Source organism: Ixodes scapularis, unplaced genomic scaffold (assembly GCF_016920785.2).
Source record: "Ixodes scapularis isolate PalLabHiFi unplaced genomic scaffold, ASM1692078v2 PGA_scaffold9__187_contigs__length_104089568, whole genome shotgun sequence".
Lineage (NCBI taxonomy): Eukaryota > Metazoa > Arthropoda > Arachnida > Ixodida > Ixodidae > Ixodes > Ixodes scapularis.
Window position 1 is genome coordinate 60,239,378 of NW_024609884.1, and position 24,108 is coordinate 60,263,485.

The following is a 24,108-nucleotide window of genomic DNA, read 5'->3' on the forward strand; positions in this document are numbered from 1 at the left end:
ACTCCACGCATTTTAATTTCAGAAACAACGAATAAGAAACTATTTGATAAACATCAGTGTGATTTCGCTCCTAACGTAGAATATTTTTCACGGCATAAACACTGCCCTAAAAGCTCCTTTTCAGTTGTCTAGATAGGAGACGTATGAAAAAAAAAAAAAAAAAAGAAAGAACAAAAAAACAAATTCTAAAAAGAAGAAGGAAAAAAGATTATATTTAGCGCAAGTTATGCCCTGAGACCAGACATGCGCCCGTTACTTGAACAATGTAATGGATTACCGTTACAAATTACTTTCACTGAAAAGTAACGGATGACTTTACTCGTTACGTTACTAAGTTACTTTCACGTTACTTTTCCCAGACACTTGTCAAGAGAACAATAGAAACCATTTTGATGTTTTCAAAAATATTCTGCAACACTACTTTCCGTTTCTCACACGCCCGCCATTATGGTAGTCTTGGTAAAAATAAAATAATGTATTTAAAGGTGCCCTAATAAGGAGGTTTCTGAGCTCGCCTCGATGTAGCGCTAACTCTCACTCTGCGAGTTCTAAGCATCCTAGAAATCCAGAAATCATAACGACGCGCGTCCGATTTCCCCATTACAAAAGCAAAACAGCGCACTATGTTTTTCTTTTGTGTTTGTTTGTTTGTTTGGTCTTCCGCGGGAGTGATGTGCCCGGTCGTCAGCCCCGAGCGCGCGCTCGCTGGATTGAATCGGAGTCCCGGCTCTATGGGCAGCGAGCCGCGCGCATTCGAGATATCACTCCGCGGTTTCACCGGTCTACAGTTGTTCTAGAAGGGGGAGCAGTGGCAAAAGCGAGGCCAACGTCAATGGGAGGCGTTGCGCCGAAAAAGCGGACGGCCGCCTGTGGCGCTGCAGTCATCAACTGGAGGAGCAAACGGCTGCATCGGTTACTTCCTGTCGCGTTAGCAGCCATCGGGTGCTCTTGGCGGGCGCCCCCTGTCCATAAGATTGGATTTGGTGATCACTCCAAAGCACCAACTGCTGACGTGATGACATTTGATGTTCCCACTAGGCTGCATTTCTTTGTTAAGTCACTCAATCGTGCCAGAGTACAGAAGAATGAAGCGCAAAACAACTAAAGCTCCATCAGTCGATCCGCATAGCTTTATCACCCAGTTTTGTCACCAGAAGTATCTGTTACTTTCAGTACCTTCAGCAAATTCTACTTTTGTAATTGCGCCATGTTCTGTGCTGCGCCACTAATTGTATTATTTCCGTAAATGCTTCCATGTGAACCTTTTTATTGCGTGCGTTTGTATGTGTGTGTTGTCATGGTGTTCGCCTGACGTGACGTTTCTTTCTGACTTCGTTCGGTTTTAGGATGCATAAAGTCGGATGTAGCCCTGAGTGTACATGTTTACATGTTTCGAACTATTTTTTTTTTCTTTTTTTTTTTTCTTGATGTGTGCGAGGCCGAGCATCCTGGCTCGATATAATCTTCATGTAGAATTGAGCCCCTGGAAAAGAAAATTTTCCCAACTCCCCCCCAGACACACACACATCTATTTGGTCGTGTTCTTAGCAGCATTCATTCCTAAGTTGAAATAAAGGTTCTTTCTGGTCAGGGTGGAAGAAATCAGGATATTTTTTAATTAAATAAATCAGATTGTCTCATTTTAATCCAACTTACGCGAATTAAATCTCTTCAGCTGGAAATTAGTGACTTGTTTTATTACTAGATGTGTTTTTTATTGGCTTCCTGATATAAATATTTTATGCTTAATGATTTTTTTTACGTCAGATGCAAAATAAATACCCCTGGGAATGACACTGATAAGAAAACGGTAAATAAAAAAGGTTAGTTTTGGGGAAACGTGTCTGATTTAATGTATTATAACCAAACCAGTGGTACTTAAATCCTGATAGCGAGATTGGTGCGAATAAAATAATGATTTAAATCAAGATTTAGATTATCTTGGTTTTAATCATCCACCTAGCTGTTGTGGCACAATTATATCAAAGCATGTAATGAAATTCGTTTTTTTCTTGCTACGGCAAAACAAAAATAAAGTGTTTCCATTTCGGAGTTACGACTACAGACCAGTGGAATAGCAATAATTTAAGAAAACAAACGGTAAGCAACTTCGGCATGCATGAACAGTGAGCAGCTAAGAAAACCAGGCATAGCTTGAATTACTCTCCCTAACTTGCAAGTCAATTCACCAGAAAAAAAATAAAAAAAAAACATGACACAAAACTCATTTTGGTGGATCACTAGGTTTTATTCAACGGGCAGAATTAAACTAAAAAGAAATATACAAGCGTGTTTTTTTTTTTCGCTTTAATAATTATCTACTTCTCAACGAACCCTTAATCTACGTCGAAATGGAAAGCTATAGCCGTTGGGATCTGATTTCTTCAGTACGCGTATAAGCTCATCCCATCATCGGAGATGTCAAAATGTGTTGAGATCTTAGTAGGCAAATCGGCAGCGTATCGTCATGATTTAGGGATTTCTAGGATGCTTAGATCCAGCAGCGTTAATTATCGGCGTATTTCGGCGATCTCAGAAACATCCTCAGGGTACCTTAAGGAATGTAGGTGCACTCCCTTCATCTGTAAGCTGACAAGGCAGCGAAAGCTGCAACCACAGCCGCCATCCCGCTAGCTTACGGCCTCCGGAAATTATCCCTGGAATTTTGCAGACAAAGCTAGCGGTGCGCATGCTCAGTAGCAGCGTCTACCTCCGCTACGAGATCAAGAAGACAATGCTTACTCGGCGTTGTCTTGTTGATCTGTTTTTCGCACATTTGTATACGTCTTGTACGTTTTTCTAGTGGCTCTACTGGCCGGTCGTACAAAAAATTGTTTCTTTTCGGTTACTCTCCTCTTCACGATGTTTTCTATTTTGTCGAACTTGCTATCTTTATTCTGATGATATGCCTGCTCATATTGCTCCAGTTTCTATATTATGATCATATTTTTTTTAAAAGTAACGAGTAATTAAAGTAACCCGTTACCAATATTTTGTAACGAAATTACATTCAAATTACTGCCGCAAAAAAGTAGCGTGGCCATTACTAAATTGCTTTAAAAAAAGTAACGGATTACTTTTCAAGTCTGCGTGAGACACATCTTCAGTTAGGAGCGAAACTGAAACGAATTTCTATTTAGAATCGTCGAACTCGTCCTAGCGGTTTCGGTTTCACAAAATATGTCTCACGGCGTAAATAGGACGCTAACAAAAATGTGTTTATCTAGGAAAAAAAAATAATTTGTTTTCTTTTCAGAGCCCTTTTAATACCGCTACTTTCTGATTTTAGTTAGTTTGGCGCAGTATGGCCACAGTGCACCTCTTGCGCCACAAAACTCGCAAACCGCTACTGCCTCAAGTTGAAACACGTTTTTGAAAGTGTATATAAACGCAGGTACGGCCACGACGTATGTCGTCGAGTCCGTCCCCCGGTTAATGTTTTCAGTAACGTATAATATCCCGGTGACGTATTAACGTACCAAGGTTGAAACTATTTTATGGACGCACACACTGGAAGCTTTTTACCAAGCGGAGCTACGCGTTTGATGCGTCTCAATGAGCCCAACAGGCCGCGATTTTAATTTTTGTTTTTTTTTCTCCGCGCGCGATGCTGCGTTTGCGGTTTTGAGAAGCCGCCTCGTGCCCGATATGTCCAAGGCCGGGGGGAAAGAAACGAGACAATAAGGCGCCGTCGGCTTCCCTTGTTGACTCCGACGCGCGCGACGATAGCTCTCCGAGGTCACGGCCTGGGAAGCCTGCGTTGATTCCGTTCGTCGTTGGGATCGGGCGACAGTCGAAAGCGTCCAGCTCGTCACGAGGATGAATCGAAGAGGGACTCATTTCGAACGGAAGGGGCACACAGCCGCGCTAGTAGTGAGATCGTCATGCATTTTTTCGAGAGATCACCCGTTGGTCGATCCACCCACGAATAAATCATCGTATTTCAGACACGGAAAGGACGAGCGCCTGACTGAATTGTCCTGCTAGAGATCTCGCATACTCGCGAAGCAATCCCGGAAGAATGCGTGATTTTGCAGAACCCGCACTCAGAATCCTTTCATCCTCACACTCCTGCCCGACGCGGCAACGATCAAAGTGCTCGCATTTGGACGAACAGCCTCTCTCGCGATGCGGGAGTTCCCACTAAGTGAGAAGTGATCATGCCCCGAGATACATGGACGCAGCTAAGTGGGGTCTGCAGGGAGATCGCCCGTATTTTGATGGCGCATTGCAAACTCGACCCAGGTTGCTTTAAACGTGCTTTAAAACCCTTTTTTTTTAACTAATGGAGGCATTTATGTACTTGGGCCGGATTAGAGTTCGTTCAAATCCCTAACTTTAAAAAAGGGACGATTTTTTTTTTTTTTTTTGTGTGCAGGCGATACGAACGATGACGAAAGAAAATTGAAATATAGACTTCCCGGGAGGAGTAGTACCAGGGTAAAGCGAGTTTTACGTAAACGCTATTCTACAGCACTTTAGAATAGCTGTACGTGACAACACCCTCCGATCGCACTGGGCCCCATTCAAAGTCGCCGGCGTTGGGCTTCTTGCTCGGATCACAACACTGGGTTGGGCCAAAGGCGAGCTTGGCTGCCCTTGGAAACAAAGGGCGCTTTGCACGCGCACGAGACAAAAGGAACCGATCGACGTAACTACTATTAGGAAGCGTGCACTTACTTGAGGTTGGTCTCAATCAGACCACTTATATCCTTTCGGCTGCAAGAGATGAAAGCAATGTCAGCACTTCATTATTCTACTTCAAGAGGGCTTCGGGGGCGAGTGACGGAGGGCACACACTTACTTCATGTAGGACTCCACGTATCGCTTTAAGTTCCGTGGGTTTATCCTTTTCTTCAGCTTCTCAGTGTAGTCTGAGATAAGGCGCTCCTTATTGTCAACCATCTCCAGTTGCTGCAATGTAAACACCAAAAAGCGTAAGAACGAAAGTAAATGAATCGCAATAAGGTACGTAAGGTAACTGAATGTCTATCATGTTTTAGAAGTTTGATTGACATTAAACAATAAAAAAAAAGAAGAAACTACGTTGGCGTCCACCGTTTTTAGCAAAACAAAAAAAGTATAGACCCATAATAAAACGCGTGCCCGAAATAGCTTACAGCGCAGAAAAAGCAACGTCTAAACGAATATTTAACCTCACGAGATCGCTTTGCGGCAATGCAAGACCTTGTATTGGAAAGTTAGCTGTTGGAGCAATAAAGACACGTTGCAACGGAGCCCCATACACAATCATATTCATCAGACGCGCACTGTGGGAACGTCAGCTGCCAAGACATTCCACGAAGAAGCCATTGCTTTAAACTTAACCGCACACGTGTGAATTCAATCCTGATCATTTTTAGACTAAGGTACCATCACACGCACGCTTCATTTCGTTTTCATTTATATCGGGTCGTACCCTCGAAGGACGCACGGTTTCATCTCCGAAAAATTAAATCGGTGCAATGCAACCTGGCCTAAGCTTATCGCCGAAGTTCGTCTTTCTGCCAACGTTGCTTCTCTCGTGACACACTGAGAGGTTTCCGGCTCCTAATGCTTGTGACCGCAGACTTTTAAACGTTTTTAAGCACGTCGTTTCGGGTTGAAATATGCTCACACGTATAATTGTATCCGGTCAGTTTATCAGGATATCATCAGCGTCTACACCTGTCATTTCACACTGGTCCGGGATGCACGAACAGTGTTTCTGATGCGGACTTTAATGTGGTTTCCTCGCATGGATTCACGTGGAAATATACTCTGTTTCACATTACCCATCGCTTAGCACCCGGTTGAAAAATGCCGAGTCACTGAGCTGTGGACCCATGCGGAGCGTCCGATACACTGTACAACGAAGCAACAGCGCCTGCTGAGAAGGCGTTCCACAGCCCAGCAGACAAAGACGGCAGCGCGCTGCAGGCGGTTTTTGCAAAGGCCTTTATAGACGTTTGCAAGAATTGCCTTCTGCGCGCTTTGTCTGCTGGGCTGTGGAACACCTTCTCAGCAGGCGCCGTTGCTCCGTTGTGCGGTATATCAGACGCTGCGCATGGGTCCACAGCTCAGTGACTCAGCATTTTTCGACCGGGTGATAGGCGATGCAAAGGTCTATAGAATTAATCGCTAGAGCTTCCGTCTGTATGTGTCGGGGCTTATACTGGTATACTTCGTTTGCTGAAAGCGCAATGTCACGGCGTTCGCCGTGTCTTTCTGCGCGTGCTCGATCGAGTGCACCGTGACGCTGTGTGTATGCGCCTGTTAATTTGACTTCTCGGCTTTGACCGCGCTCGGACTTCGGGTGGAAGAAAGTAGTGACGATCAATTAAATCAATTTCTGTTTTCTGTGATAACATAGAACTTTGTCATCACGACCCAAGGAAGTCGTTTTTCGCAATTGAAGCCATTCAGGTTAACTATACCGCTAACAATGCTCCGCTCTCAACTTTCAGAACTCGTATATCTGAATTTACACGCACGACGCATTTAACTGAACGTCAGCCAAAACTCACGTACAAACAACGCATCGCGCAGATACGATTGGCACTGGATTGGCCGATGTCAATGGGCCTATTTATTTAGGTACGTAGCATTTTAGGATTCTACCGCTCTCAATCAGATTTTCATAACTTTATTTTTAGTTATTGAAAATAAATATATGCTTTTAATGAGAAACTTGATGGGCATCATCGAAAACCATTAAATCGGTAGATTATAAAAAAAATGTTGCATTTCTGGGCTCCGAAAACGCAGGAAACCCCGACAGGGCCTCGCGGAGTATCAGTTCCTTATCACTGCATTTTCACTCTGCCAGCTGTGCAACTGTAGAAAAATCGGTCACTTTTGCGCATCACCACGCTCCTCACGTGCTTCAAGTCTTTCTAAGATTTACGTTACAACCATAGGTTGCAATGTGAATCTTATGTGGAGCGGAAGTTCGTCAGCTTCTTGCACGGGGGTTGCAATGATGCCAGAACGCCGAGCTCTTATTGGCTGAGTGGAAAAAAATAGCGGGTAGACATCAAGGAATCTAGGATTGAGGTCTGCCCATTATTCTTTCAATCAAAGTCGATCAGAGCTCCGCGTCGTTGTGACGTCACCACAACTCCTGCGCAAGAAGCAGACGACTTGCTCTCCGCACTGAATTGCAGCCATAGGATTATTTTTACTAACTATAAAGTTAATTATGCAAAACTAATTAAAGCCTTGTCCTGTTTTGGGCTCTTCTCGTCCTTGTATTTTCTTTTGGCGCCTTTCCCAGTAAGGATGAACCAGCTGCCCGGGCCACCACGTTGCTGCTAATTAAGGACTTGATTTTCCGAAACGCAACATACCTCACTAAATTAGGCCCCTCGGCAGACTACTACGGCACCAGCTGCGACACGCAGTTCTCGCAGAACAAGTTTAGCCGATGTTGGGTGAAATACTCAGTATAAATACAGACGAGATGATTCTGACAAGCAAGCAATTCCTTTCGTATTCGGAGGATGGGACTGTTGACCCTCAATTATTTGTGCTTTAGATTTCTGGAACGTCAGAACACAATGTTGCTGCCTCAAACGTTCCGGAGGGTAAGGATAATGATGTCATTGTAAGTAGTTTTGGTCGGTACTGCCAGGTTTTTGATATTGCTGGGCTTCTTTGGCACGTTTTTGTACTGCACGGGACTACACGCCAACGCAACGACCCTCAAGGCATTCATGAACGCCCTCGCCATATTTGTTCGCCTTCAGTTGGGTCAACTTTTGCAGCCCTTTAATAAGATCGTGTGTCACTAACGAGACCGCAGATGAGTCCTGTAAAAAGTAAGCTGCTAGCTGCAACGATCATACTTTAAAAACTTCAAACGAGAGAGAGAAAGGAAATATGTAAATGTTGTGGAAATATTGACGGTCTTAAAATTATTTAAAATAAATTAATTAGTTATTTTTTTCTGAATTGTAGTTGGAGAGTATCGCTTTATGCCGCTAGCTTCTCCACATGATTATATAATAACCCAGAATAGAAACTTTTTCCTGCTTTTCCAAGTACGTAATTTAAATGATCGTTTCAGTACAGAGTGTACCATGTTTTCGGCTTTTTCGCCGACGGCTGCAAGCTGTTGTTGGTTTTGCGTTATTTGCTGTTTAGTAAAAATAGGATCTTGTGGACAACATATTTTGGATGTAGGGTCAGCAACACTTCTGCAGTGAATGCTTCTATATACGCGGGCTGGCTCTGCCCGAATTCACTGGCTTTCTAACGGATTCTCAAATCCCAGAACTCCTTATGCAATATGGCACTAAAACACATTTATTACTTTCTGGAGATGAGTCGAGCCAAGTCCAGAATATGTTGACCCCTTCTGGGCGCTGAAACGCTGTTTCATCCTAAAGGCCAGCAAATTCAAGGAATCTCCGCCATTCTTTTCTACAGGAAGACAATCCACATGATCAGAGCTTGTCGGTTGCTTGGATTCTCTCCAAATGTTGCGGCAAATAGGAGAATACGCAAAGGATAGTGTCGTAGTTGACTTTTGATTTTAGACAGAAAAAGATCAGCAGCGGCGGATCAGAAGTAATGCAACACACACACATACACCGATATGACTGGTATATCATACGACCGTTTATGGCATGGACTGTCGACTGGGAGATGGGAGATAATTAATACATCAGTTCCAATGACGTCACCTTGAACATTGGCAACAATTAGGACATCTAAATGCACGCCGGCATCCAAAATGCACGGTCTCTGATATTTCATCGCACAAGTAGCGACGATAGTTTTCTTGGCTGCTCATGGAGGTTTGATGAATTACTACTCCTCATGGTCGTGTGATCTTTTAGGGGTGGTTCTAAACCCTGCACTCACGTCAAATAATACGCCAAAATTTAGTATGACAGTCAGTACTGGGCGACCCTGGTGAACTGGACTCCTTCAGTACTTGGCCCGGGTCTTTTCTCGAACAGGGCAAGAATGCTGGCATTGGCAATCATGGGTATCAAACGTGCCACGATACCGGCAAACAGTATTCTCCAGAAATCACACTGCAACTGCCGCTAGAGAAATCCCGGCGAGGCGACTGGGTGAGACGTCGGCTCCCAAAGGTACATATGTGCCATGATGGGCATTGAACCGTCAGAAATGTCGCAGCCTATCATAGATAAGCCAGGGGTACAATGACTCGGTTGGGAAGGCATACGTCGGCCCTGTGTAATCGATGGTCGCGACGCCATGTGAATTCACCTCTTTCTTCAAACTTCGCTCGTGCTCAGTGGTTCAACCAGGTAAGCAATTAGCGTGAAGCGAAACCAGTCTCACGGTGTGCGTAGACGAGGCGCATTTTGTTCCCAGGTGTTCCTCCGGAGGCACTCGTGTCGCACCTTGACGTCGCATCGGTCGTCCTGAGTAGATCCTGTGGTGCCTAATAAGGGCATCGTATAGTACTGCTGCGAAGTGTGGACGTTGGGTGTGACGCAATTCGGCGGGTCGCCTCGGTGAAAATTAAAGAGCACTTGGTGATCGTTGATACGTAGCCTACACGTGAGAACCAAACTCCTTCCGTCAGTGAAGTAACGTTTTGTTCCGGAAACATGTTTCAAGTAGTCCCCTCTACCTCGTACCCGCGTAGGTATATCCGTATATATTGTACGTTTCATCAGTGGAACGATGAGCTGACTCGATGAAATGTCCGTGGTCTGTGAGGAGTTCTCGCATCAGACCAGGGATCGCTGAGGTGAAGCGCGTTTTCGCAACGCCAGCCGTGTTGCGGGCAGTGCTTCCAAAAATTGATAACGTCGCAGCGCAGTCCAGGTTTGCTTCTTCTGCGCACTGACGACAGAACACTACAGAACAGACAATCGAGCAGATGCTGTTTTGTACACCGCGGCTACGCTGTCTCAAATGTCCAAGGCGTCCCTGACTGAAAACGAGACACTACACATCCAGCCTAAGCAAGCATAAAAAAGAAGAAGAAAAAAAAAGTCTCTTTCAAACCTTAGGCTGATATCATAACGCCATGCTCATCTCGAGAAAAAGGAAAAGAAACATTGATCTTTTTCACTCTCTAAGGAAACGGCGACAGGGTTACTCTTTCCCATAACAAAAAAAGTATAAAGTTTCAATAAACACTAACGACCTTTAAAATGAGAAGACATCCATTCCGTTTATTTCCCTTGTTTCCTGACATTCATATCTGTCGACTTAGTTCAGTGGTAGTACGCGTATATTTCTTGTGGAGGCATAATGTCAAGTTCGCAAAAAATATGACAGACAAGTCAAGGTTCCAGCCATGCGTTGGAACCGCGCGTTCAAACGTACGGTTGGACCCGAAGAAAACGTTTCCAAAACTAACGCTTTGAGCCGCAGATTTCCATCGTCCTCCGTCTACACTGTCTCTGGTTCTAAAAGCTTCGTTCAATTGTATCGTGTCTAGATTTTAATTGAAAAAGTCCTAGCAGTCCGTCAGTACCATTAAATAAGTTGCGTAGAAACACGACCACGGTAAAAACGCGCGCGACAGCGAATCCAATGATCCTCTTCACCAGCTTCATTTCTATCCATTTTGGCATGGAACATCGACCACCAACTCCCCAAAATCGTTGCTCGAGAAATGCTGATAGGGAGAGCGCGCGGCTTTACAGGTCATTAGGGACGTGGCAAACCTGCCGAGCTTGCAGCACCTGGTGAAGGGGGGGTGCGGCATTTGAACCAACTACTAACTAAATTATTCGAAGCATATATATTTGATATTATATTGTGTATGCAATGGTAATTGTTATCTATGAGTTAAGACAACTCTTTTATAACCATGCGAACACCAAGAAAGTCCAATTACGCCAAAAAGTCGAAGGTTCAGGGAACAGGTCGGACCTCAGGTTGAACAAAATTTCGCAACAACCCTACAGATAACAAGTATATATATATATATATATATATATATATATATATATATATATATATACTTTATTTGTCGGTGCGTTCCACCTGTGCACATAAAGAACGGACCACGAAAAATCGCCGAGCCAACAGGCTGAACCTTGGAAAAGGAGGGAAGCAAAGTGACAAAGTGTAAATGCATCGCCGCGGTTTCCCCGAGTTCTTTCCTTCTCATGTCACTTCACAGGTGCCGTTAGCCAACGTCCTCCGGCCGCAAGAGAAAGGCCGACTCGGTCAGGACCGCGCACATGACTGCCACAATTATGAGTCGAGTAATGGAACAAGGCTGTGTTCCACAACCCCGATTCTCGTGGATCATCTTATTGCACAATGTAGTAGAGAGAAAATCATCAGGTAGCTTCTATGGAAGCGGGTCACGCGTGCTAATAGTTCACACGTTGGATTACCTCGGGCAAGGTAGCGTTCGAGAAAGAAGACGAAAAACGTACTTTTTAATGCACTTTTGATCGGTTTGCTGAATTGCGAACAGAACGCAACACAGTTAGCACGAACAGGCACTCTCCGTTTCATTTTTTTATTTATTATTTTCTCGCGACTGCTATCCAAACTAATTGCATAATGGAATGTGCTCATCACGGGCAACACGGTACTTGGTGGAAGTTGGTGCCCTTCGATACAATGGAAAAGGCGAAATAAGCGCCGATGTCGTGATCGTGCTGACTGGGTCTGGTTGTGTGCAGTTCGCATCGAGCGTAGTTATGAAAGTAGACATTTTCAAAGCACATGCTACCCTGCACCCTGTTCTGCTCAGAGTTCCATGACAGTTATCATACACAACGAGACCATATTAACGCTTGAACGTGAGCGTATGCATTGCATTCAATCAACAAGGCGGCCTAAGGGTTGGAGGCTACACTAAATGTTTCTGGAATTTACCTCCTGCAGGTCCAGTCCCAGTAGCACATGGCCACAGGGGAGCAAGGTTAAAGAGACAACAAAAGCGAAAAAAAGAGATGAGGAGACAGCCGGCAGTACACAGTGGGCGCCATTGAGTAGAGCAATACACGGCCTTTGTTCAGAGTCACGGGAATGTACAGGCGTTTCCCTCATCTGCTTTGCACACGGGCTCAGGCATCGACGATGCTTGCCTTGACAAACTTGAACGTTGTGGCTGCCAGCATGACAACTAACATCTCAAGAAGATACTGTCTGCTAGCAGTTTTCTGGTAGTTAGCTAACTGTCAATGTTGAAGACATAATTGATTTGCATGCGCCTCAGCTCGTAGTTTTACCATTTCTTAACTGCTAATCGAAGAACAATTTACGAAGATGCCACGCAGGGTATCAATTATTGTATAAACCAGAAATAAACTACGAAAAACGAAATGGCCGAAGAATTCGGCATAAATTGTATGCTTTCGAAAGTATTCAAGTTATGTTACTTTCATTAGTATTGTTCCCTAGCGCGGTCGATTCAGACCGGACATCGTCGTCAAGGCCTCCTGCGTCGCTGTTACTGTGGCTCTGAAGCGACGTACAGGTCCAAAAAGCCCAAGATGTAGGTTTCAAATCGAAATTCTTACGGAGATTCTTGTAGAGCAGGCGCAGTGGAAATTAGACTTCGGCTATAAGTTAAATATACCCAGGTGGCCTAGATTAACTCTTAGATCTTCGCTGAAGCGTACCAGGACGCTGAAGCGTACCGAAACTTCGTCTGATACATAAAACTAAGAACCTCCAATTTTGTAACTTCTTATGTTTGTCCGAAACCAGACCGGACAATTCTTTCTGCCAGTATGATATTTATGGTTGTAGCTGGACTCTGAAATCCAGGTCGTACAGTGCTCTACCATCAGTACCGATCGCCAGAGGAAGTGAAAAGGAACAGTATGCACCACTAACTACGCTCTACAAAGAAAGTATTATAAGAATGTCCGTGCTGCTTGCGTCGCAGCAAAAACTACGAGCCTTCTTCCGCTGCTCTCTGGCCAGTCAGGCAAAGATCGCCCAGTGGCAGATAGAGCTTCAATTACAAAGAGACCTAATCATACAAGACTAAAATATTTACGAAAGCTTCGGCACTCACAGCGCCTTTCAATTACAATTTGAAGTACTTCATTACTGGTGTCCATACATCAAAACGTGCTAATTCTTCTAGATGACGCTTCCTTCAGCTAACATTTGAAGGCACTGCAGTTTCTACTGCGGCGCAAGCGATGCGGCAAATACACTTCAAAAACTTCATCCCAAAGGGCGGCGACTAAGCCTCATTGGCACGAGGTTTCGAAGATGCGTGAGCAAACGACAGCCGTACCTCTGTAAGGTTACTGTTCGGTACTTTCTTCCAGCTTCGGAAATATGAGAAATGCAAACCTTTCGGGAAGAATGAATGTGCAATAAGACTGCACTGTTTCGCATATAGTTTTTTTTTTTTTAATGAGCGAGGGGAAATAATAGGTACAGATATAATTATCTTAAGGAAATATGAAAGCTCCTGGGGAATTAAAACCCGCAGCAGTTCTGAGTAGGTTAAAAAATTGTCGGTCGTTAAATACGCCAATAACATTACTCAGGTGGGCAAGTAATTTGTGCCAGGAATCATTCTGGTCGTTCGGTGATTGATTTGAGTTTTGTTTAAGATCGGAATCAATGAATGCAACCAGGTACCTTCCTGACAATAATAGCGAATAAAGCCTAGGAAACAGACGCCTTGTGGAAAAAGAGGCTATAAAGAAACAATCGATAAAAGGACCTCCACACGTGCGGTTCAAATGTGCCAAAACCTAAAAAAGGAAAAAGAAAAAGCTGACGCATGCTACGCTTTTTTTTTATCTAACGCATTATTGTTCACAGTCGTACGGAACAACTAATCTTTCGTGATCTAATAACTGGCAAATTAATGCTAATTAACTAGCTAACGATTTCAACACCGCAAACCCCTAATACTAAAGTTGTAGAGAGTGTTGGCAAACATACAATTGTGTCGCTTCCATCGAGGTAGCTTTTGAGTGCTTAATTTGTACGAGCTTTTAAAATTTGCGCGAGATTAAAGAAAAAAAAAAGAAAGAAACAAAACAAAACAATTTTACCCATACTACCCGCTAGAAGATTGCGATGTTAGTGGCTTTAGTAACGTGGAATTTTTTAAATTTATTTTTAATCTTCCACTTTTTTATATTTAGAAATAATTAGAAAATTCAAATTCGGGGGTTTTACGTGCCCAACCAACGACGGGCATCTGGCACGTGCCAGCGGAGGACAGGGGATTAACTTCGACCACCTGGGGATCATATGACGTGCAACCGAAAGCCCGGTTACACGCTGTCTTCTCAGCAATAAACCTCCGTCAGATTGCGGGTAGCTAGGCCGGGATTCGAACCCGCCACCCGATCCGCAGGCCGGCGCTTGGCCTCGGAGCCATCGAATAGTCGTGAAATAATTAGTCAGACGAAGGAAGGATACCGGGATGAAAACGACACAACGGGATGTTTCTCAACTCGCTCCGCAACATTGTTATAGGAAGGTTTGCGCACAAATAGATACTTTAAAAGTTCGCTAATTAATATCTGCTAATTAGCCCGTTTGGCACATTGCAAAAATATATTTGACTTGCTCAATAGGACTGAGAGCAATACTGCGTCAGTTCGACATACGTAGCTTTTTTTTTTTTTAAGATATTATTTTAGCACACGTTAGTTGGAACATCCTGTTGAATAATAAAAAGAAAATACTTTCTTAACCACGTAGGGTTTTTTTTTTTTATTTCAAAAGTGAGCTTATTATAGCGTAATTGCGTAGGAAATGTAATAACTGCCTAAATTATTAACTCGCTGCGCCAAATCCTGAGGACCAGTATTTTTAATCCGGTCTCGAATCGCTGCTGTGGCTATTTTCCTACAAAAAATGGTAGTAAAGAAAGAGTAGGATTATTCGTGTTCAAACCAAAAAATAAATATACAAAAAAAAAGTTGATTTCAAGTTTTGCGTGGAAAACGGCTACTTTTGTTGTTAGTTATTGACCTGCATTATATCTAACGTTGGAGCTTCAGAAACATATGTCCACGAGCGGTGGACAACTACAATTTTAAAAATCACGAAGCTAAGTTATATGGTCGACTAAGTTAAAATAAATTACATTGAACCAGGATGCCCAAGCCGGTGTGATGCCAGGCTATAGATCTTTCGCCTCATGTAACCGTGTTTACTCGTATTTGAACAAACCAAAGCTTCCTCTGCCGGCTTTAGACATTTGGGATTCACACCGAATTACAATGGATGGATAGATAGACCGGTACGGCTGAACCATTTAAATCGGGAGGCGGCTTTCCCCACCTAGCGAGCGTTTTAAGCATTTGCAGCTAATATGCTCTAGTACCCTGACACGCCTTGGAGTATCACAAAGGAACCCACTACGGCTCTCCAAGGCGAGAATGAGCAAAATGTTTAGCCTTGCCTGGACTTATTTCACGAGTTGTAAAATTTGTGTTTAGTTCTCTCATTTTTCAGACTGCCCGCTTTCCTTGGCTGTCCTTAAACCCCAATAACGCCTTTGCTAAATCCGTCTCGCCTTCGGCACCTGCAGGGTAAAGCCCTTTGCAATAAAGCAGGGGTGGCCAAACCTAGGCTCGCACCCCCTTAAAGCCCCTACAAACACACACACACACACTCACACACACTCAAAAATGATTGCTGACTTGTTCCTACCAAACTCTGGGCCAAACCTGTGTCCTTCTGTACAAGATATGTTTATTAGTTTCTGCCGATGTTACTAGAACAACTCACTTGGAGGACTACTCATAGACGCTGCCTCCACGCACGAACTCCCTCTTAAGTTTGACATCTAACGTTCGAAGCGTCTCCCTTTTTACAGGCTATGGCTGTGTTCTGAACTGCTATAACGGAGATGCGCCGCAGCGTGCTAAGAGGATGGCGCTTTGAACGATAGGCGTAGAGCTGTGAGAGGAGAGGAAAGAGAGACTCGCCTTTTCAAAAGAGTTCTCCAACCAAGCTGATCTAGTAATGCTCGTTCCGGCGGACTGTGAAACATCATAATGGCCGATACGAAGATGCACCGCGGAGATGAACATTAAGATATTATATTTTCTTTCGTGACATTGCAGTGCAGGGGGTGTTAAAAATCAACTGGCAGGGAAGTTCTACATAAAGAAGCAAAGCACTAATAGCGGAAAGCAGGAGGGAAACGCAGCAGGGACAATAGCCGAACGATTTGTCCATTCCCGTGTGAATGGAACACTTGCGCCCGGAAAATGTTCAATGAGTAGATGACGTTCATCTTTCACAGTCGATTCTCTGCGTATACGCGACTCCAAGGGGCGACGTCTTTTCATTGGATGCTTTTAAAGTACCTCTAGCGTTTTCCTGAAGCAACACGATGCTTTGAAGCATCGGAGTGCCATTATGATCGCTAGCACGAACTTTAGCTGGGGTTTCGGCTATCTGCAGAGGGTGGCTTCTATGAAGGGCATACGAAGAACATGATTTTTTTTAATACCCAGATATACATGCGTGATAAAAGAACCCTGAAGCTCAATCACAAGTTACGTATTCTTTGCCCGGCGCAAAGACACATAGTAGTGGTGAGACTTCATCGTAGATGCAATTTCAAGCGCTTTTAGAAATAGAAAAATATACACCAAAACGCGCTCTGGTGTCGTAGCCTGGGTCAATAACGGTGAGCGCCAAACTTAAGCTATCTCATTACTTGTCATTCAGACCAATGAACGCTAATCATATGGTTGACAGTTTGTATACTGGTGATATTCGAGTGACTTCTTAGTGGATAATAAGCTTTCAGTTAACAACAGAAAGCCTCAACTGTCAGTTAAACAGAATACAGACATTAGAGAAGGACTCTACTGTAGGGTACTTATCATCACGTCGGTTGTGATCACATTTCGTTCTACTGAGAATTCTTAAGTATGCATTTCCAGGAGCAAACTTCCACTTACTGCTACGTCGACTACAGAGAATTCTCCAGCCTTTTAAGATGACAATTGTTTGAGAGACGCCACGACTGCGTGAACTGAGGCTTGGTAACGGGGACTGCTGTTTTTTCCTGGGACGAAATACAAACTTGTAGAACGCCTTTGATGCGCGCTCTCATGCTGAACGTTTTTCATGTGTGAATACATTGCGTTTCGTGCTGCAATGTGTATCCAAGTCTAAGATTCGGTTGCAGTAATACTCCAGTTGCAATCACGTCTTCCCCCAGTGCATGGGCATGGCGACTGTTATCGGATTTCATTGTATCGATGAATTCCCTCGGGTAGTCGCATTCGCAGTAGGCTCTCAATGCTTCGAGTGGGAACGACGAAAACTAATTAGCATACAGCAAGTGAATAGGTTTTAGGCCGTCAAAATTGTACCGAAAGGATTCGGCGAACGTATGAATTGGCACAAAGCTAATATGCAGGCCGTTGAGCGGAAGCTCGGCGTGTGTTTTGGAGGAGAAATATGAACTGAGCAGACAGAAACCTGCTCCCCTTAAGTGTGATGATAGGTGGCACGTTAATCTGCAATAATATCCGACGAAATCCAGCACATGCGTATGCAAGTAGGTCGAAGGGCGGCGGGATAGGATGCCTGTGACGGCTTCCTCAAATCCTCTAACTTGCTGCGAGAGGACACACAAAGGCACTCAGTGCGGAAGTTTGAACAGCCGTCTGCTGTCGCGAAAATTATCTACCAAATAATCTGCCACATTCTATAGGAAACGCAATATAATCTGGCAGCTGTTCAAATACGTACGTCGCTTCTGAAATTGGCGTTCGGTCGGTTCCAAGGTACGAGTAAGGTGCTCACGGACGGGCAGTAGTTAAAAACCTAAGCACGCTAAGACACCAGAGAGCGCGTTCATACCGGGACCGGCCTTGACATATAGGAGGTGTCGGCTACGCGTGCTCTTTACTTGTAGGGGAAGGAATCAAGCGGTTAGGAAAGGGGAGGAAAAGCAGATGAAGGAGAGGGAGAAGCACGCAACTATGCGGTTGCATTAAAATAGCCTTGGCGTGGTGTGCTGATCGAAACATCGTAACTAAAAAGAAAAAAAAAAATAAGAAGAAAGTAACGACATTTTATAGCTATGAGCTGTTTTTTCCGCAGAACCTTTTTGTATTCTTCCTATTTGTATTCATCGTTGCAAGGGGTCAATGGTTCGATTACAACACTTTACCTGTTACAGATAGTGTTTCTCGGTGCAGTTCAAAATACGCGCGTGATATTTAGGTATTATTGGCCAACCTCATAAACATAGATTGATGATTCAAACAAAATGCAATTGGCTCCACTCTCAGACTAGTTAACAGTGCCGAAAAAAGCTACACCATAAGAAAAAAAAAAGAAAAAAAGAAGTCGGTGTCCCGATTGCGGTAATTTTGCGTGGAGTGTTTGTTGTTTTCTGGTCTTCACGCCACCATCTCCAATTCTGATCATGCTTTCTACAGCGTGCATACATCTTTTGTTGACGTGCTAATCACTAAATTGAAACCGTGTTACCAAAATATTTGTAATAACATATGCAACTATCGTTTAATATTACGAAGCTCACCGCCCCGAATTTGTGAAGAACCAGGTACTGCTCGGCAGAGGGGTTCATGCCAACATTCTGGAGTTTCCAGTTCATGATCTGAAACAATAAAAACGGTATTGCAGGCCCAAGCAGTGTGTAGAAAAAGCTATGTAAGTTAAAAACAAAATAACCTTTAGAACATTTTTACTACAAAGGAAAAGTGGGTTATACTTTATCTTTGAAGTACTCCATCATTCCAACTCCTGTTGACACCAGATGCATCAAGATGAGGCCCAACACCCTCGAAGAATGGGCCAGCTGTAAGACAGCAGGCATGCATGTTCGACACCAAGATGACTCTCTGCACGTTTGTGTCAATTTTTCTTTAACATCGAGGCAGAGAAAGACTCACGCACCGCGAACCGTACAAGAATGTTGGCTCCGGCTCCCTCTCCAAATCCCACCACCAAGTTTATCCTAGAAAAAAGGAAGAAGAAATGGTGCAAAATAAGTATATGGAAGATGATTCTAACTAAATTCAAACAAATAGGTATGGCGATCCGAAGTATCAACCCAAGAATCAAAGCTCTTGCAATGTCATTCGAACAACACAGCGTTTCATTTTGCCTGGCTTGTACCACATTTCCTTCTTTCTTAAGAGAAATAAGAAGCGGTAGGTTTCCACTGTGGCCACGGGTAGCGGGACAGTTTATGCAGAGATGCGCTCCGCCAGGAAACCGAAACCAAAAAAACGGATCCAAACTGAGCTTCTTTTTTTTTTTTTTTTTTTTCAGGACGCCGTTAAGTTTAGTAAGGTACGTTGTTGGGCTAGTTGGTTCATCTTAGTAAAACATATAAAATAGCGCAACAGAAACAAGGACAAGAAGTAAACAGGACAGCGCCTGTCCTGTTTACTTCTTGTCCTTGTTTCTGTTGCGCTATTTTATATGTTTTACGCCGTTAAGTGTTGCGCGTGCCTTACAATTTTGCAAGGTGCGCTCATTTAGTAGTTTTCGCTAACGCCCAGAATGTTTTAAGTAAAAAAATACATTTAATTTTAATAATTAAAAAAAAGTGAACTACTCGAAATAATGAGACCGAGCGTTATTTACTTTTCGCCGAAGCGATTTGGTCCGCGTTCTGAGAAACAAAGTTTGGTTTGACAAGTGGCGCCATCTTACGGGAATTTTCGCAACTCTGAGACGATGATTGACCCGACCTGGAGCTCGAATCTCCGAGAGCCATTCCGAACTGTGACGAACTGAGCGCCATTCCGAACTGTCCAGTTGTTCGGAGTCATGGCCTTTCCAAAGTTTCCCTTTTTTGCCACTAGCCACGCTGATTAGCAGCCGATCGAGGCGTCTTCTTCGCTGCCCTGGGGCTATAAAGACGCTTTCAGCGTGCGCCAAATTGAGCCGCCATAGCGTCCTTTTCTTGTCTTACCGAGATGCCGAGCCAGTGAAGCGGGGGTTTCGAGTCTCTACAAGGGCTTATGTTGGGGAGAAGGACACGGTAGAATCTAAAATTGCAATGACCTGCCCTGCTGTGGTAACTGCTGTGGTAATGATGAAGTGGAGCGAACGGAATAAGAGAGAACAAAAACTGAAGGTTGGTTATGGAGGCGCCCATGCACAGCTGCCTGAAAGCGTCTATATACAGGCGGTTTCACTAACTTGTGCTAAAACATAAAAAAATATTGGTGCGCAGGGAAAAAAATGAAAGCCGTTTACAACTCCCTGTAAAGCCGAATTAGAGCGCAGCTCTTGAGGAGGAGGATGGAAGGGTATTGAGGAGAGGGTATACTCCTCCTCCCTCCTCCTCACCTCGTCATCCTGCCTGCTACTCCGCCCAACACCTCCTAGAGAAGAAGGCCAGAGCGCTCTGAGAGGTTACGTCACAATGGCGGAGGAAGGAAGTCCATGGCGCAACTACGTGAGAATACGCTATCGACGTGAAAACAATGTCCCTCGACAAGCGGCGCGGTGGTGTTCGTTCATGCGCGTTTATCCGACATTAATATACGTTTTAAAGGCGCAGTATTGTACAATTTATTATATATATAATATAAATGTATTACATAACGCGCTACCAAGGTTGAGAGTACCAAAATTATATTTATGAGTATTCCCGTAACCGCGGGACTACGTGCAGTTCCGCAGCACCCCACACTTTTCGAAAGGACCGGCTGCGATGCTGCTGATGCCACATGGCTCCGATTCTGGTAAATTTACGTTGTGTGTGAGCTGCTGACTATCTGAAAAGGAACGCTGAGACATCTCAGAAGGGAAGCAAACCGAAAAGAAATCCAGTCGTGGTCGCAGGGAGCGCACACCAGCAAGAGATGCGTCGACAACGTTAAGCCTTTCGTCGCCGCTGCTCTCGTGTGTGGTATTTTTGAGACTTGTTTCCCGTCGTATTTCTGTCATCACCGTAGTCTCGGGTAGTTTTTTTTTTTTTTTTTTTTTTTTGTCGCTTGATACTACGGCATTTACGTGCATTCGTGAAACAAGTCCTGCTACGGTTTGAGTGACATGTGACAACTAGCCAACGAAGGCTCTGGTCGACTAATCGATAGACCTCTCTCTCGACAAAGAGAGGCTTCTTGGAGTTCGTGTTCAAATGTGTTCGTCACGGATATTGTGGGACGTATGGATACGATCGACAGGTGAGAAACAACTTATTTACGGGCTTTCTTGTTCATGTAGGACGCAAGTAAGATGCTGCAATCGTTTTTTTGTAATCGCATGATAAATTGCAATTTTGTTCCTTGTCATTATTCGTATGCAGTTGCGTCGACATTTGTAAATATGCGCGCTAATCTAGTTTTCACTGGAAGATGAAAATCAAATTTGTGTGATTATTGAAAGTGAGTTGTTTGTGGTTCTGTGTTTATTTATACTAAAGTTATTTTATTGCCTTTTCCGCGTTTATACTAGAATCTTAACTGTATTAAGGTGATAGTATTATTATATACAAAATAAGTTATGTTTTGTTCTAAGGCAGCTCGAGCCCATAGGGAGAAGTAAATGAGTAGACTGAGTAGTAAGTTTAGTACCCCTGCCACAGGGAAACGTTAATATATTTTCATTCAGTGATATAGGATTTAATCAGCTCGCGGTCTTGAGTGATTATACGAGCGCCGCAAGCGGATTTGTCGACCCTATAATGTCATTCGATCGAAATTACATTAATTTTGCCATGTGGCCGGGGTATGATGCAAGAATTCAGTGACTGCACGCGATAACGTCGCTTACATGATCGTGAGAAACGCTTGTCTTGCCTTGTCCGCGTTGACTATGTCTACCTGATTTTTAACTGTTCTGTTTTGCTGTTTCAAAATCACTGCGTGTCTCGCCATTTTGTCAAAGTATTTCTGTATAAAATATGCATTCCTACAACAATAATTGCATGACTCAATGTTTTCGACTTAGAAAACAATCACATTTTTCGATAGACGTCTTGTACGCATACCTCGTGCCATTTCGTACCGATTATTTAGCGGTGTAATATTTTGCTCGTGTAATAAAATGTTTTCTAGACCCGTTGCTATGTGCAGCTTTCATTCTAGCTAATATGACACGCGTATGTGACTAAAAACGCGCTACGACGGTCGATCTACACGCGTTGCATTCGCTTCGACGCGCGCCCCCGATGGCCTTCCTTTGCGACGTCACGAGAAGAGCACTACGGCCTTGTCTTCTAGGAGGTGTTGCTCCGCCACGGGGGCCACGTGGTCTCACGGGGGCCCCCGTGAGGTCACGTGACCCCCCCCTTAGGCCACGTGACCTCGGGGCGGGGGGGAGGGGGGTCAAGTGACCTCAGGGGGGTCACGTGATCTCAGGGGAGGGGGGGGGGGGGGGGGTCACGTAACCTCACGGTTACGCAGACGCCGACGGCGACGCCGCTCAAGCCGGAAACGGGCGTGCGCTCTAAAAAAAAAAAACAAGGACGATTAAGTCAACGTTGTATATGTGTCTCGTCCTTTCCGTGTTTTTGAGCTTTCGAGCCCTTCAGATCATAATGAAGCAACTAGCCCAGAGCAAAGTTTTAATTCTAAATATTAGTTTTTGCGCAAACCCTTCAGTACAAAAGTTGTAGCGCGTGTTGAAACATATTCTATCGTGTCGTTTCCATCAAGATCAAGCAGCGTCAAAAGCGCAAATTACTAGGCTTTTTCTGTTGATTGCTTCAGTGATGATAGAACGCGTGCAGAAACATAAGAACCACCTTGATGGTGCGTTTTTGACGCTGTATGAATGGTCCCATCAGCTCGTAGCATCGGCTGCGCCTGGACTTGAGCTAAAACTAAATATAATGGTTTCATGCTTATAATAAAACCGCGTAACAAAGGAAGAAAGAAAAAGAAAAGAGAGCAACACAACGACGTCCCAAATGATTTGAGACGTCGTTGGTTGTCATTTTTGTTTTTTAGTCTTTTTACTTGTGTCGGGGTTCGATAAGTATGAAGATTCACCAGCTAGACTGCGCCATTACCCTTATATCAAAATAATTGTTTTATGCTTTAAAAAAAAGAAAAAGCAGCTCGCGAGATTAGAAAGAAAAAAAAAAGTGACTACCCGCTAGTGAACTGCGATGTAAGTGACTTCAATGACGTGGATTTTTTTTTCTAATTTCGCGCGCTTTTTTTGAAGTCTAAAAAAAAACTTCGGCACACGAAGGCTACATTGATGGGAACGACACGATACAATGTTTCTCAGCCGGCCCTACGACTTTTGCATTAGAGGGTTGGCGCACAAACTAACCTTGGCATGCTTCTGAGAAAGCTCAGCTCCAGGCGGTCACAAATAATCTTGGCAGTCTGGCACATCACATGCAAGAAATATCTTGACTTGTTCGCTAAGACCAGGGGTCTCCAAACGCCGGCCCGCGGGCCAGATCCGGCCCGCGGAAGTCTTCCGACCGGCCCGTGGCTGGCCGCGGTCATTCCAATGAAGCCCTACCCGCGGCCGGCTTCCAGCAGACCCGCTGCTAGCGGTGCAAAAACAAGTGTGCGTAAAGCAACGGCGCCGCGACGTGATCCAAATACACAACATTAATTGAACATTTTCATGACCAGCATTACCATTCTTAGTCACCTGCTTGACGTCTTCGTAACTATGGGAAAATTTCATTACGTTCTCATATACAATGCGCTCAGTGACCTTGTCCTTGTCAGCATTTGTTTTACCCTTCTCATTAGTGTTTTGAACTGCGCGAATGTGCCAAAGTTTTTATACTTCTTGCTTTATAACTGGTGACTTTTCTTGGTCAAAAAGTGTTGTGTAATATCATGATTAGCTACATATAATATTTTGATTTGAAGCCTACACATTAATCGACCTTCGGAGTTGTTTTTAATACTTACTATAACGTTCATTCATGCGTTTAAATGGTTATCTAGGTTTATGTATTTTGGTCTTCTTCGTTCATGATTACTCTTTTCTTTCCGGCCCTCGAGACTGCGAGAAATCGCTAATCCGACCTCTTAGCCAAAAAGTTTGGAGACTTCTGGCTAAGACTGTGAGCGTTGATTCGACGCGTGCACCACCTTTTTCTATGTCTTGGCACAAGTTAGCTGAAACACCCTGGACATGACTTTAAACTTTCTGTAAGGCTCGAAAGTGTCACTGGAAGTTTTAGACCGATTACTTCTTTTAAATGGCTCCCGTTTTACTGTTTTGCTTTCTTACTAATATTGTTGATTT

At 44.0% G+C, this 24,108-nt stretch overlaps 1 protein-coding gene across 1 annotated transcript in view; it reads right to left on the reverse strand.

Moving 5' to 3' along the window:
* LOC8024077 (uncharacterized protein ZK1073.1) overlaps positions 1–24,108 on the reverse strand; it is a 77,411-nt gene that overhangs the window by 26,454 nt on the left and 26,849 nt on the right. Inside the window, exons 4-8 of the mRNA XM_029990238.4 lie at positions 18,820–18,880; positions 18,635–18,721; positions 18,443–18,520; positions 4,805–4,914; positions 4,681–4,719 (exon numbers count right to left, since the gene is read on the reverse strand). Coding sequence (XP_029846098.2) covers positions 4,681–4,719; positions 4,805–4,914; positions 18,443–18,520; positions 18,635–18,721; positions 18,820–18,880 — 375 coding nt within the window. The remainder of the gene's footprint in view (positions 1–4,680; positions 4,720–4,804; positions 4,915–18,442; positions 18,521–18,634; positions 18,722–18,819; positions 18,881–24,108) is intronic.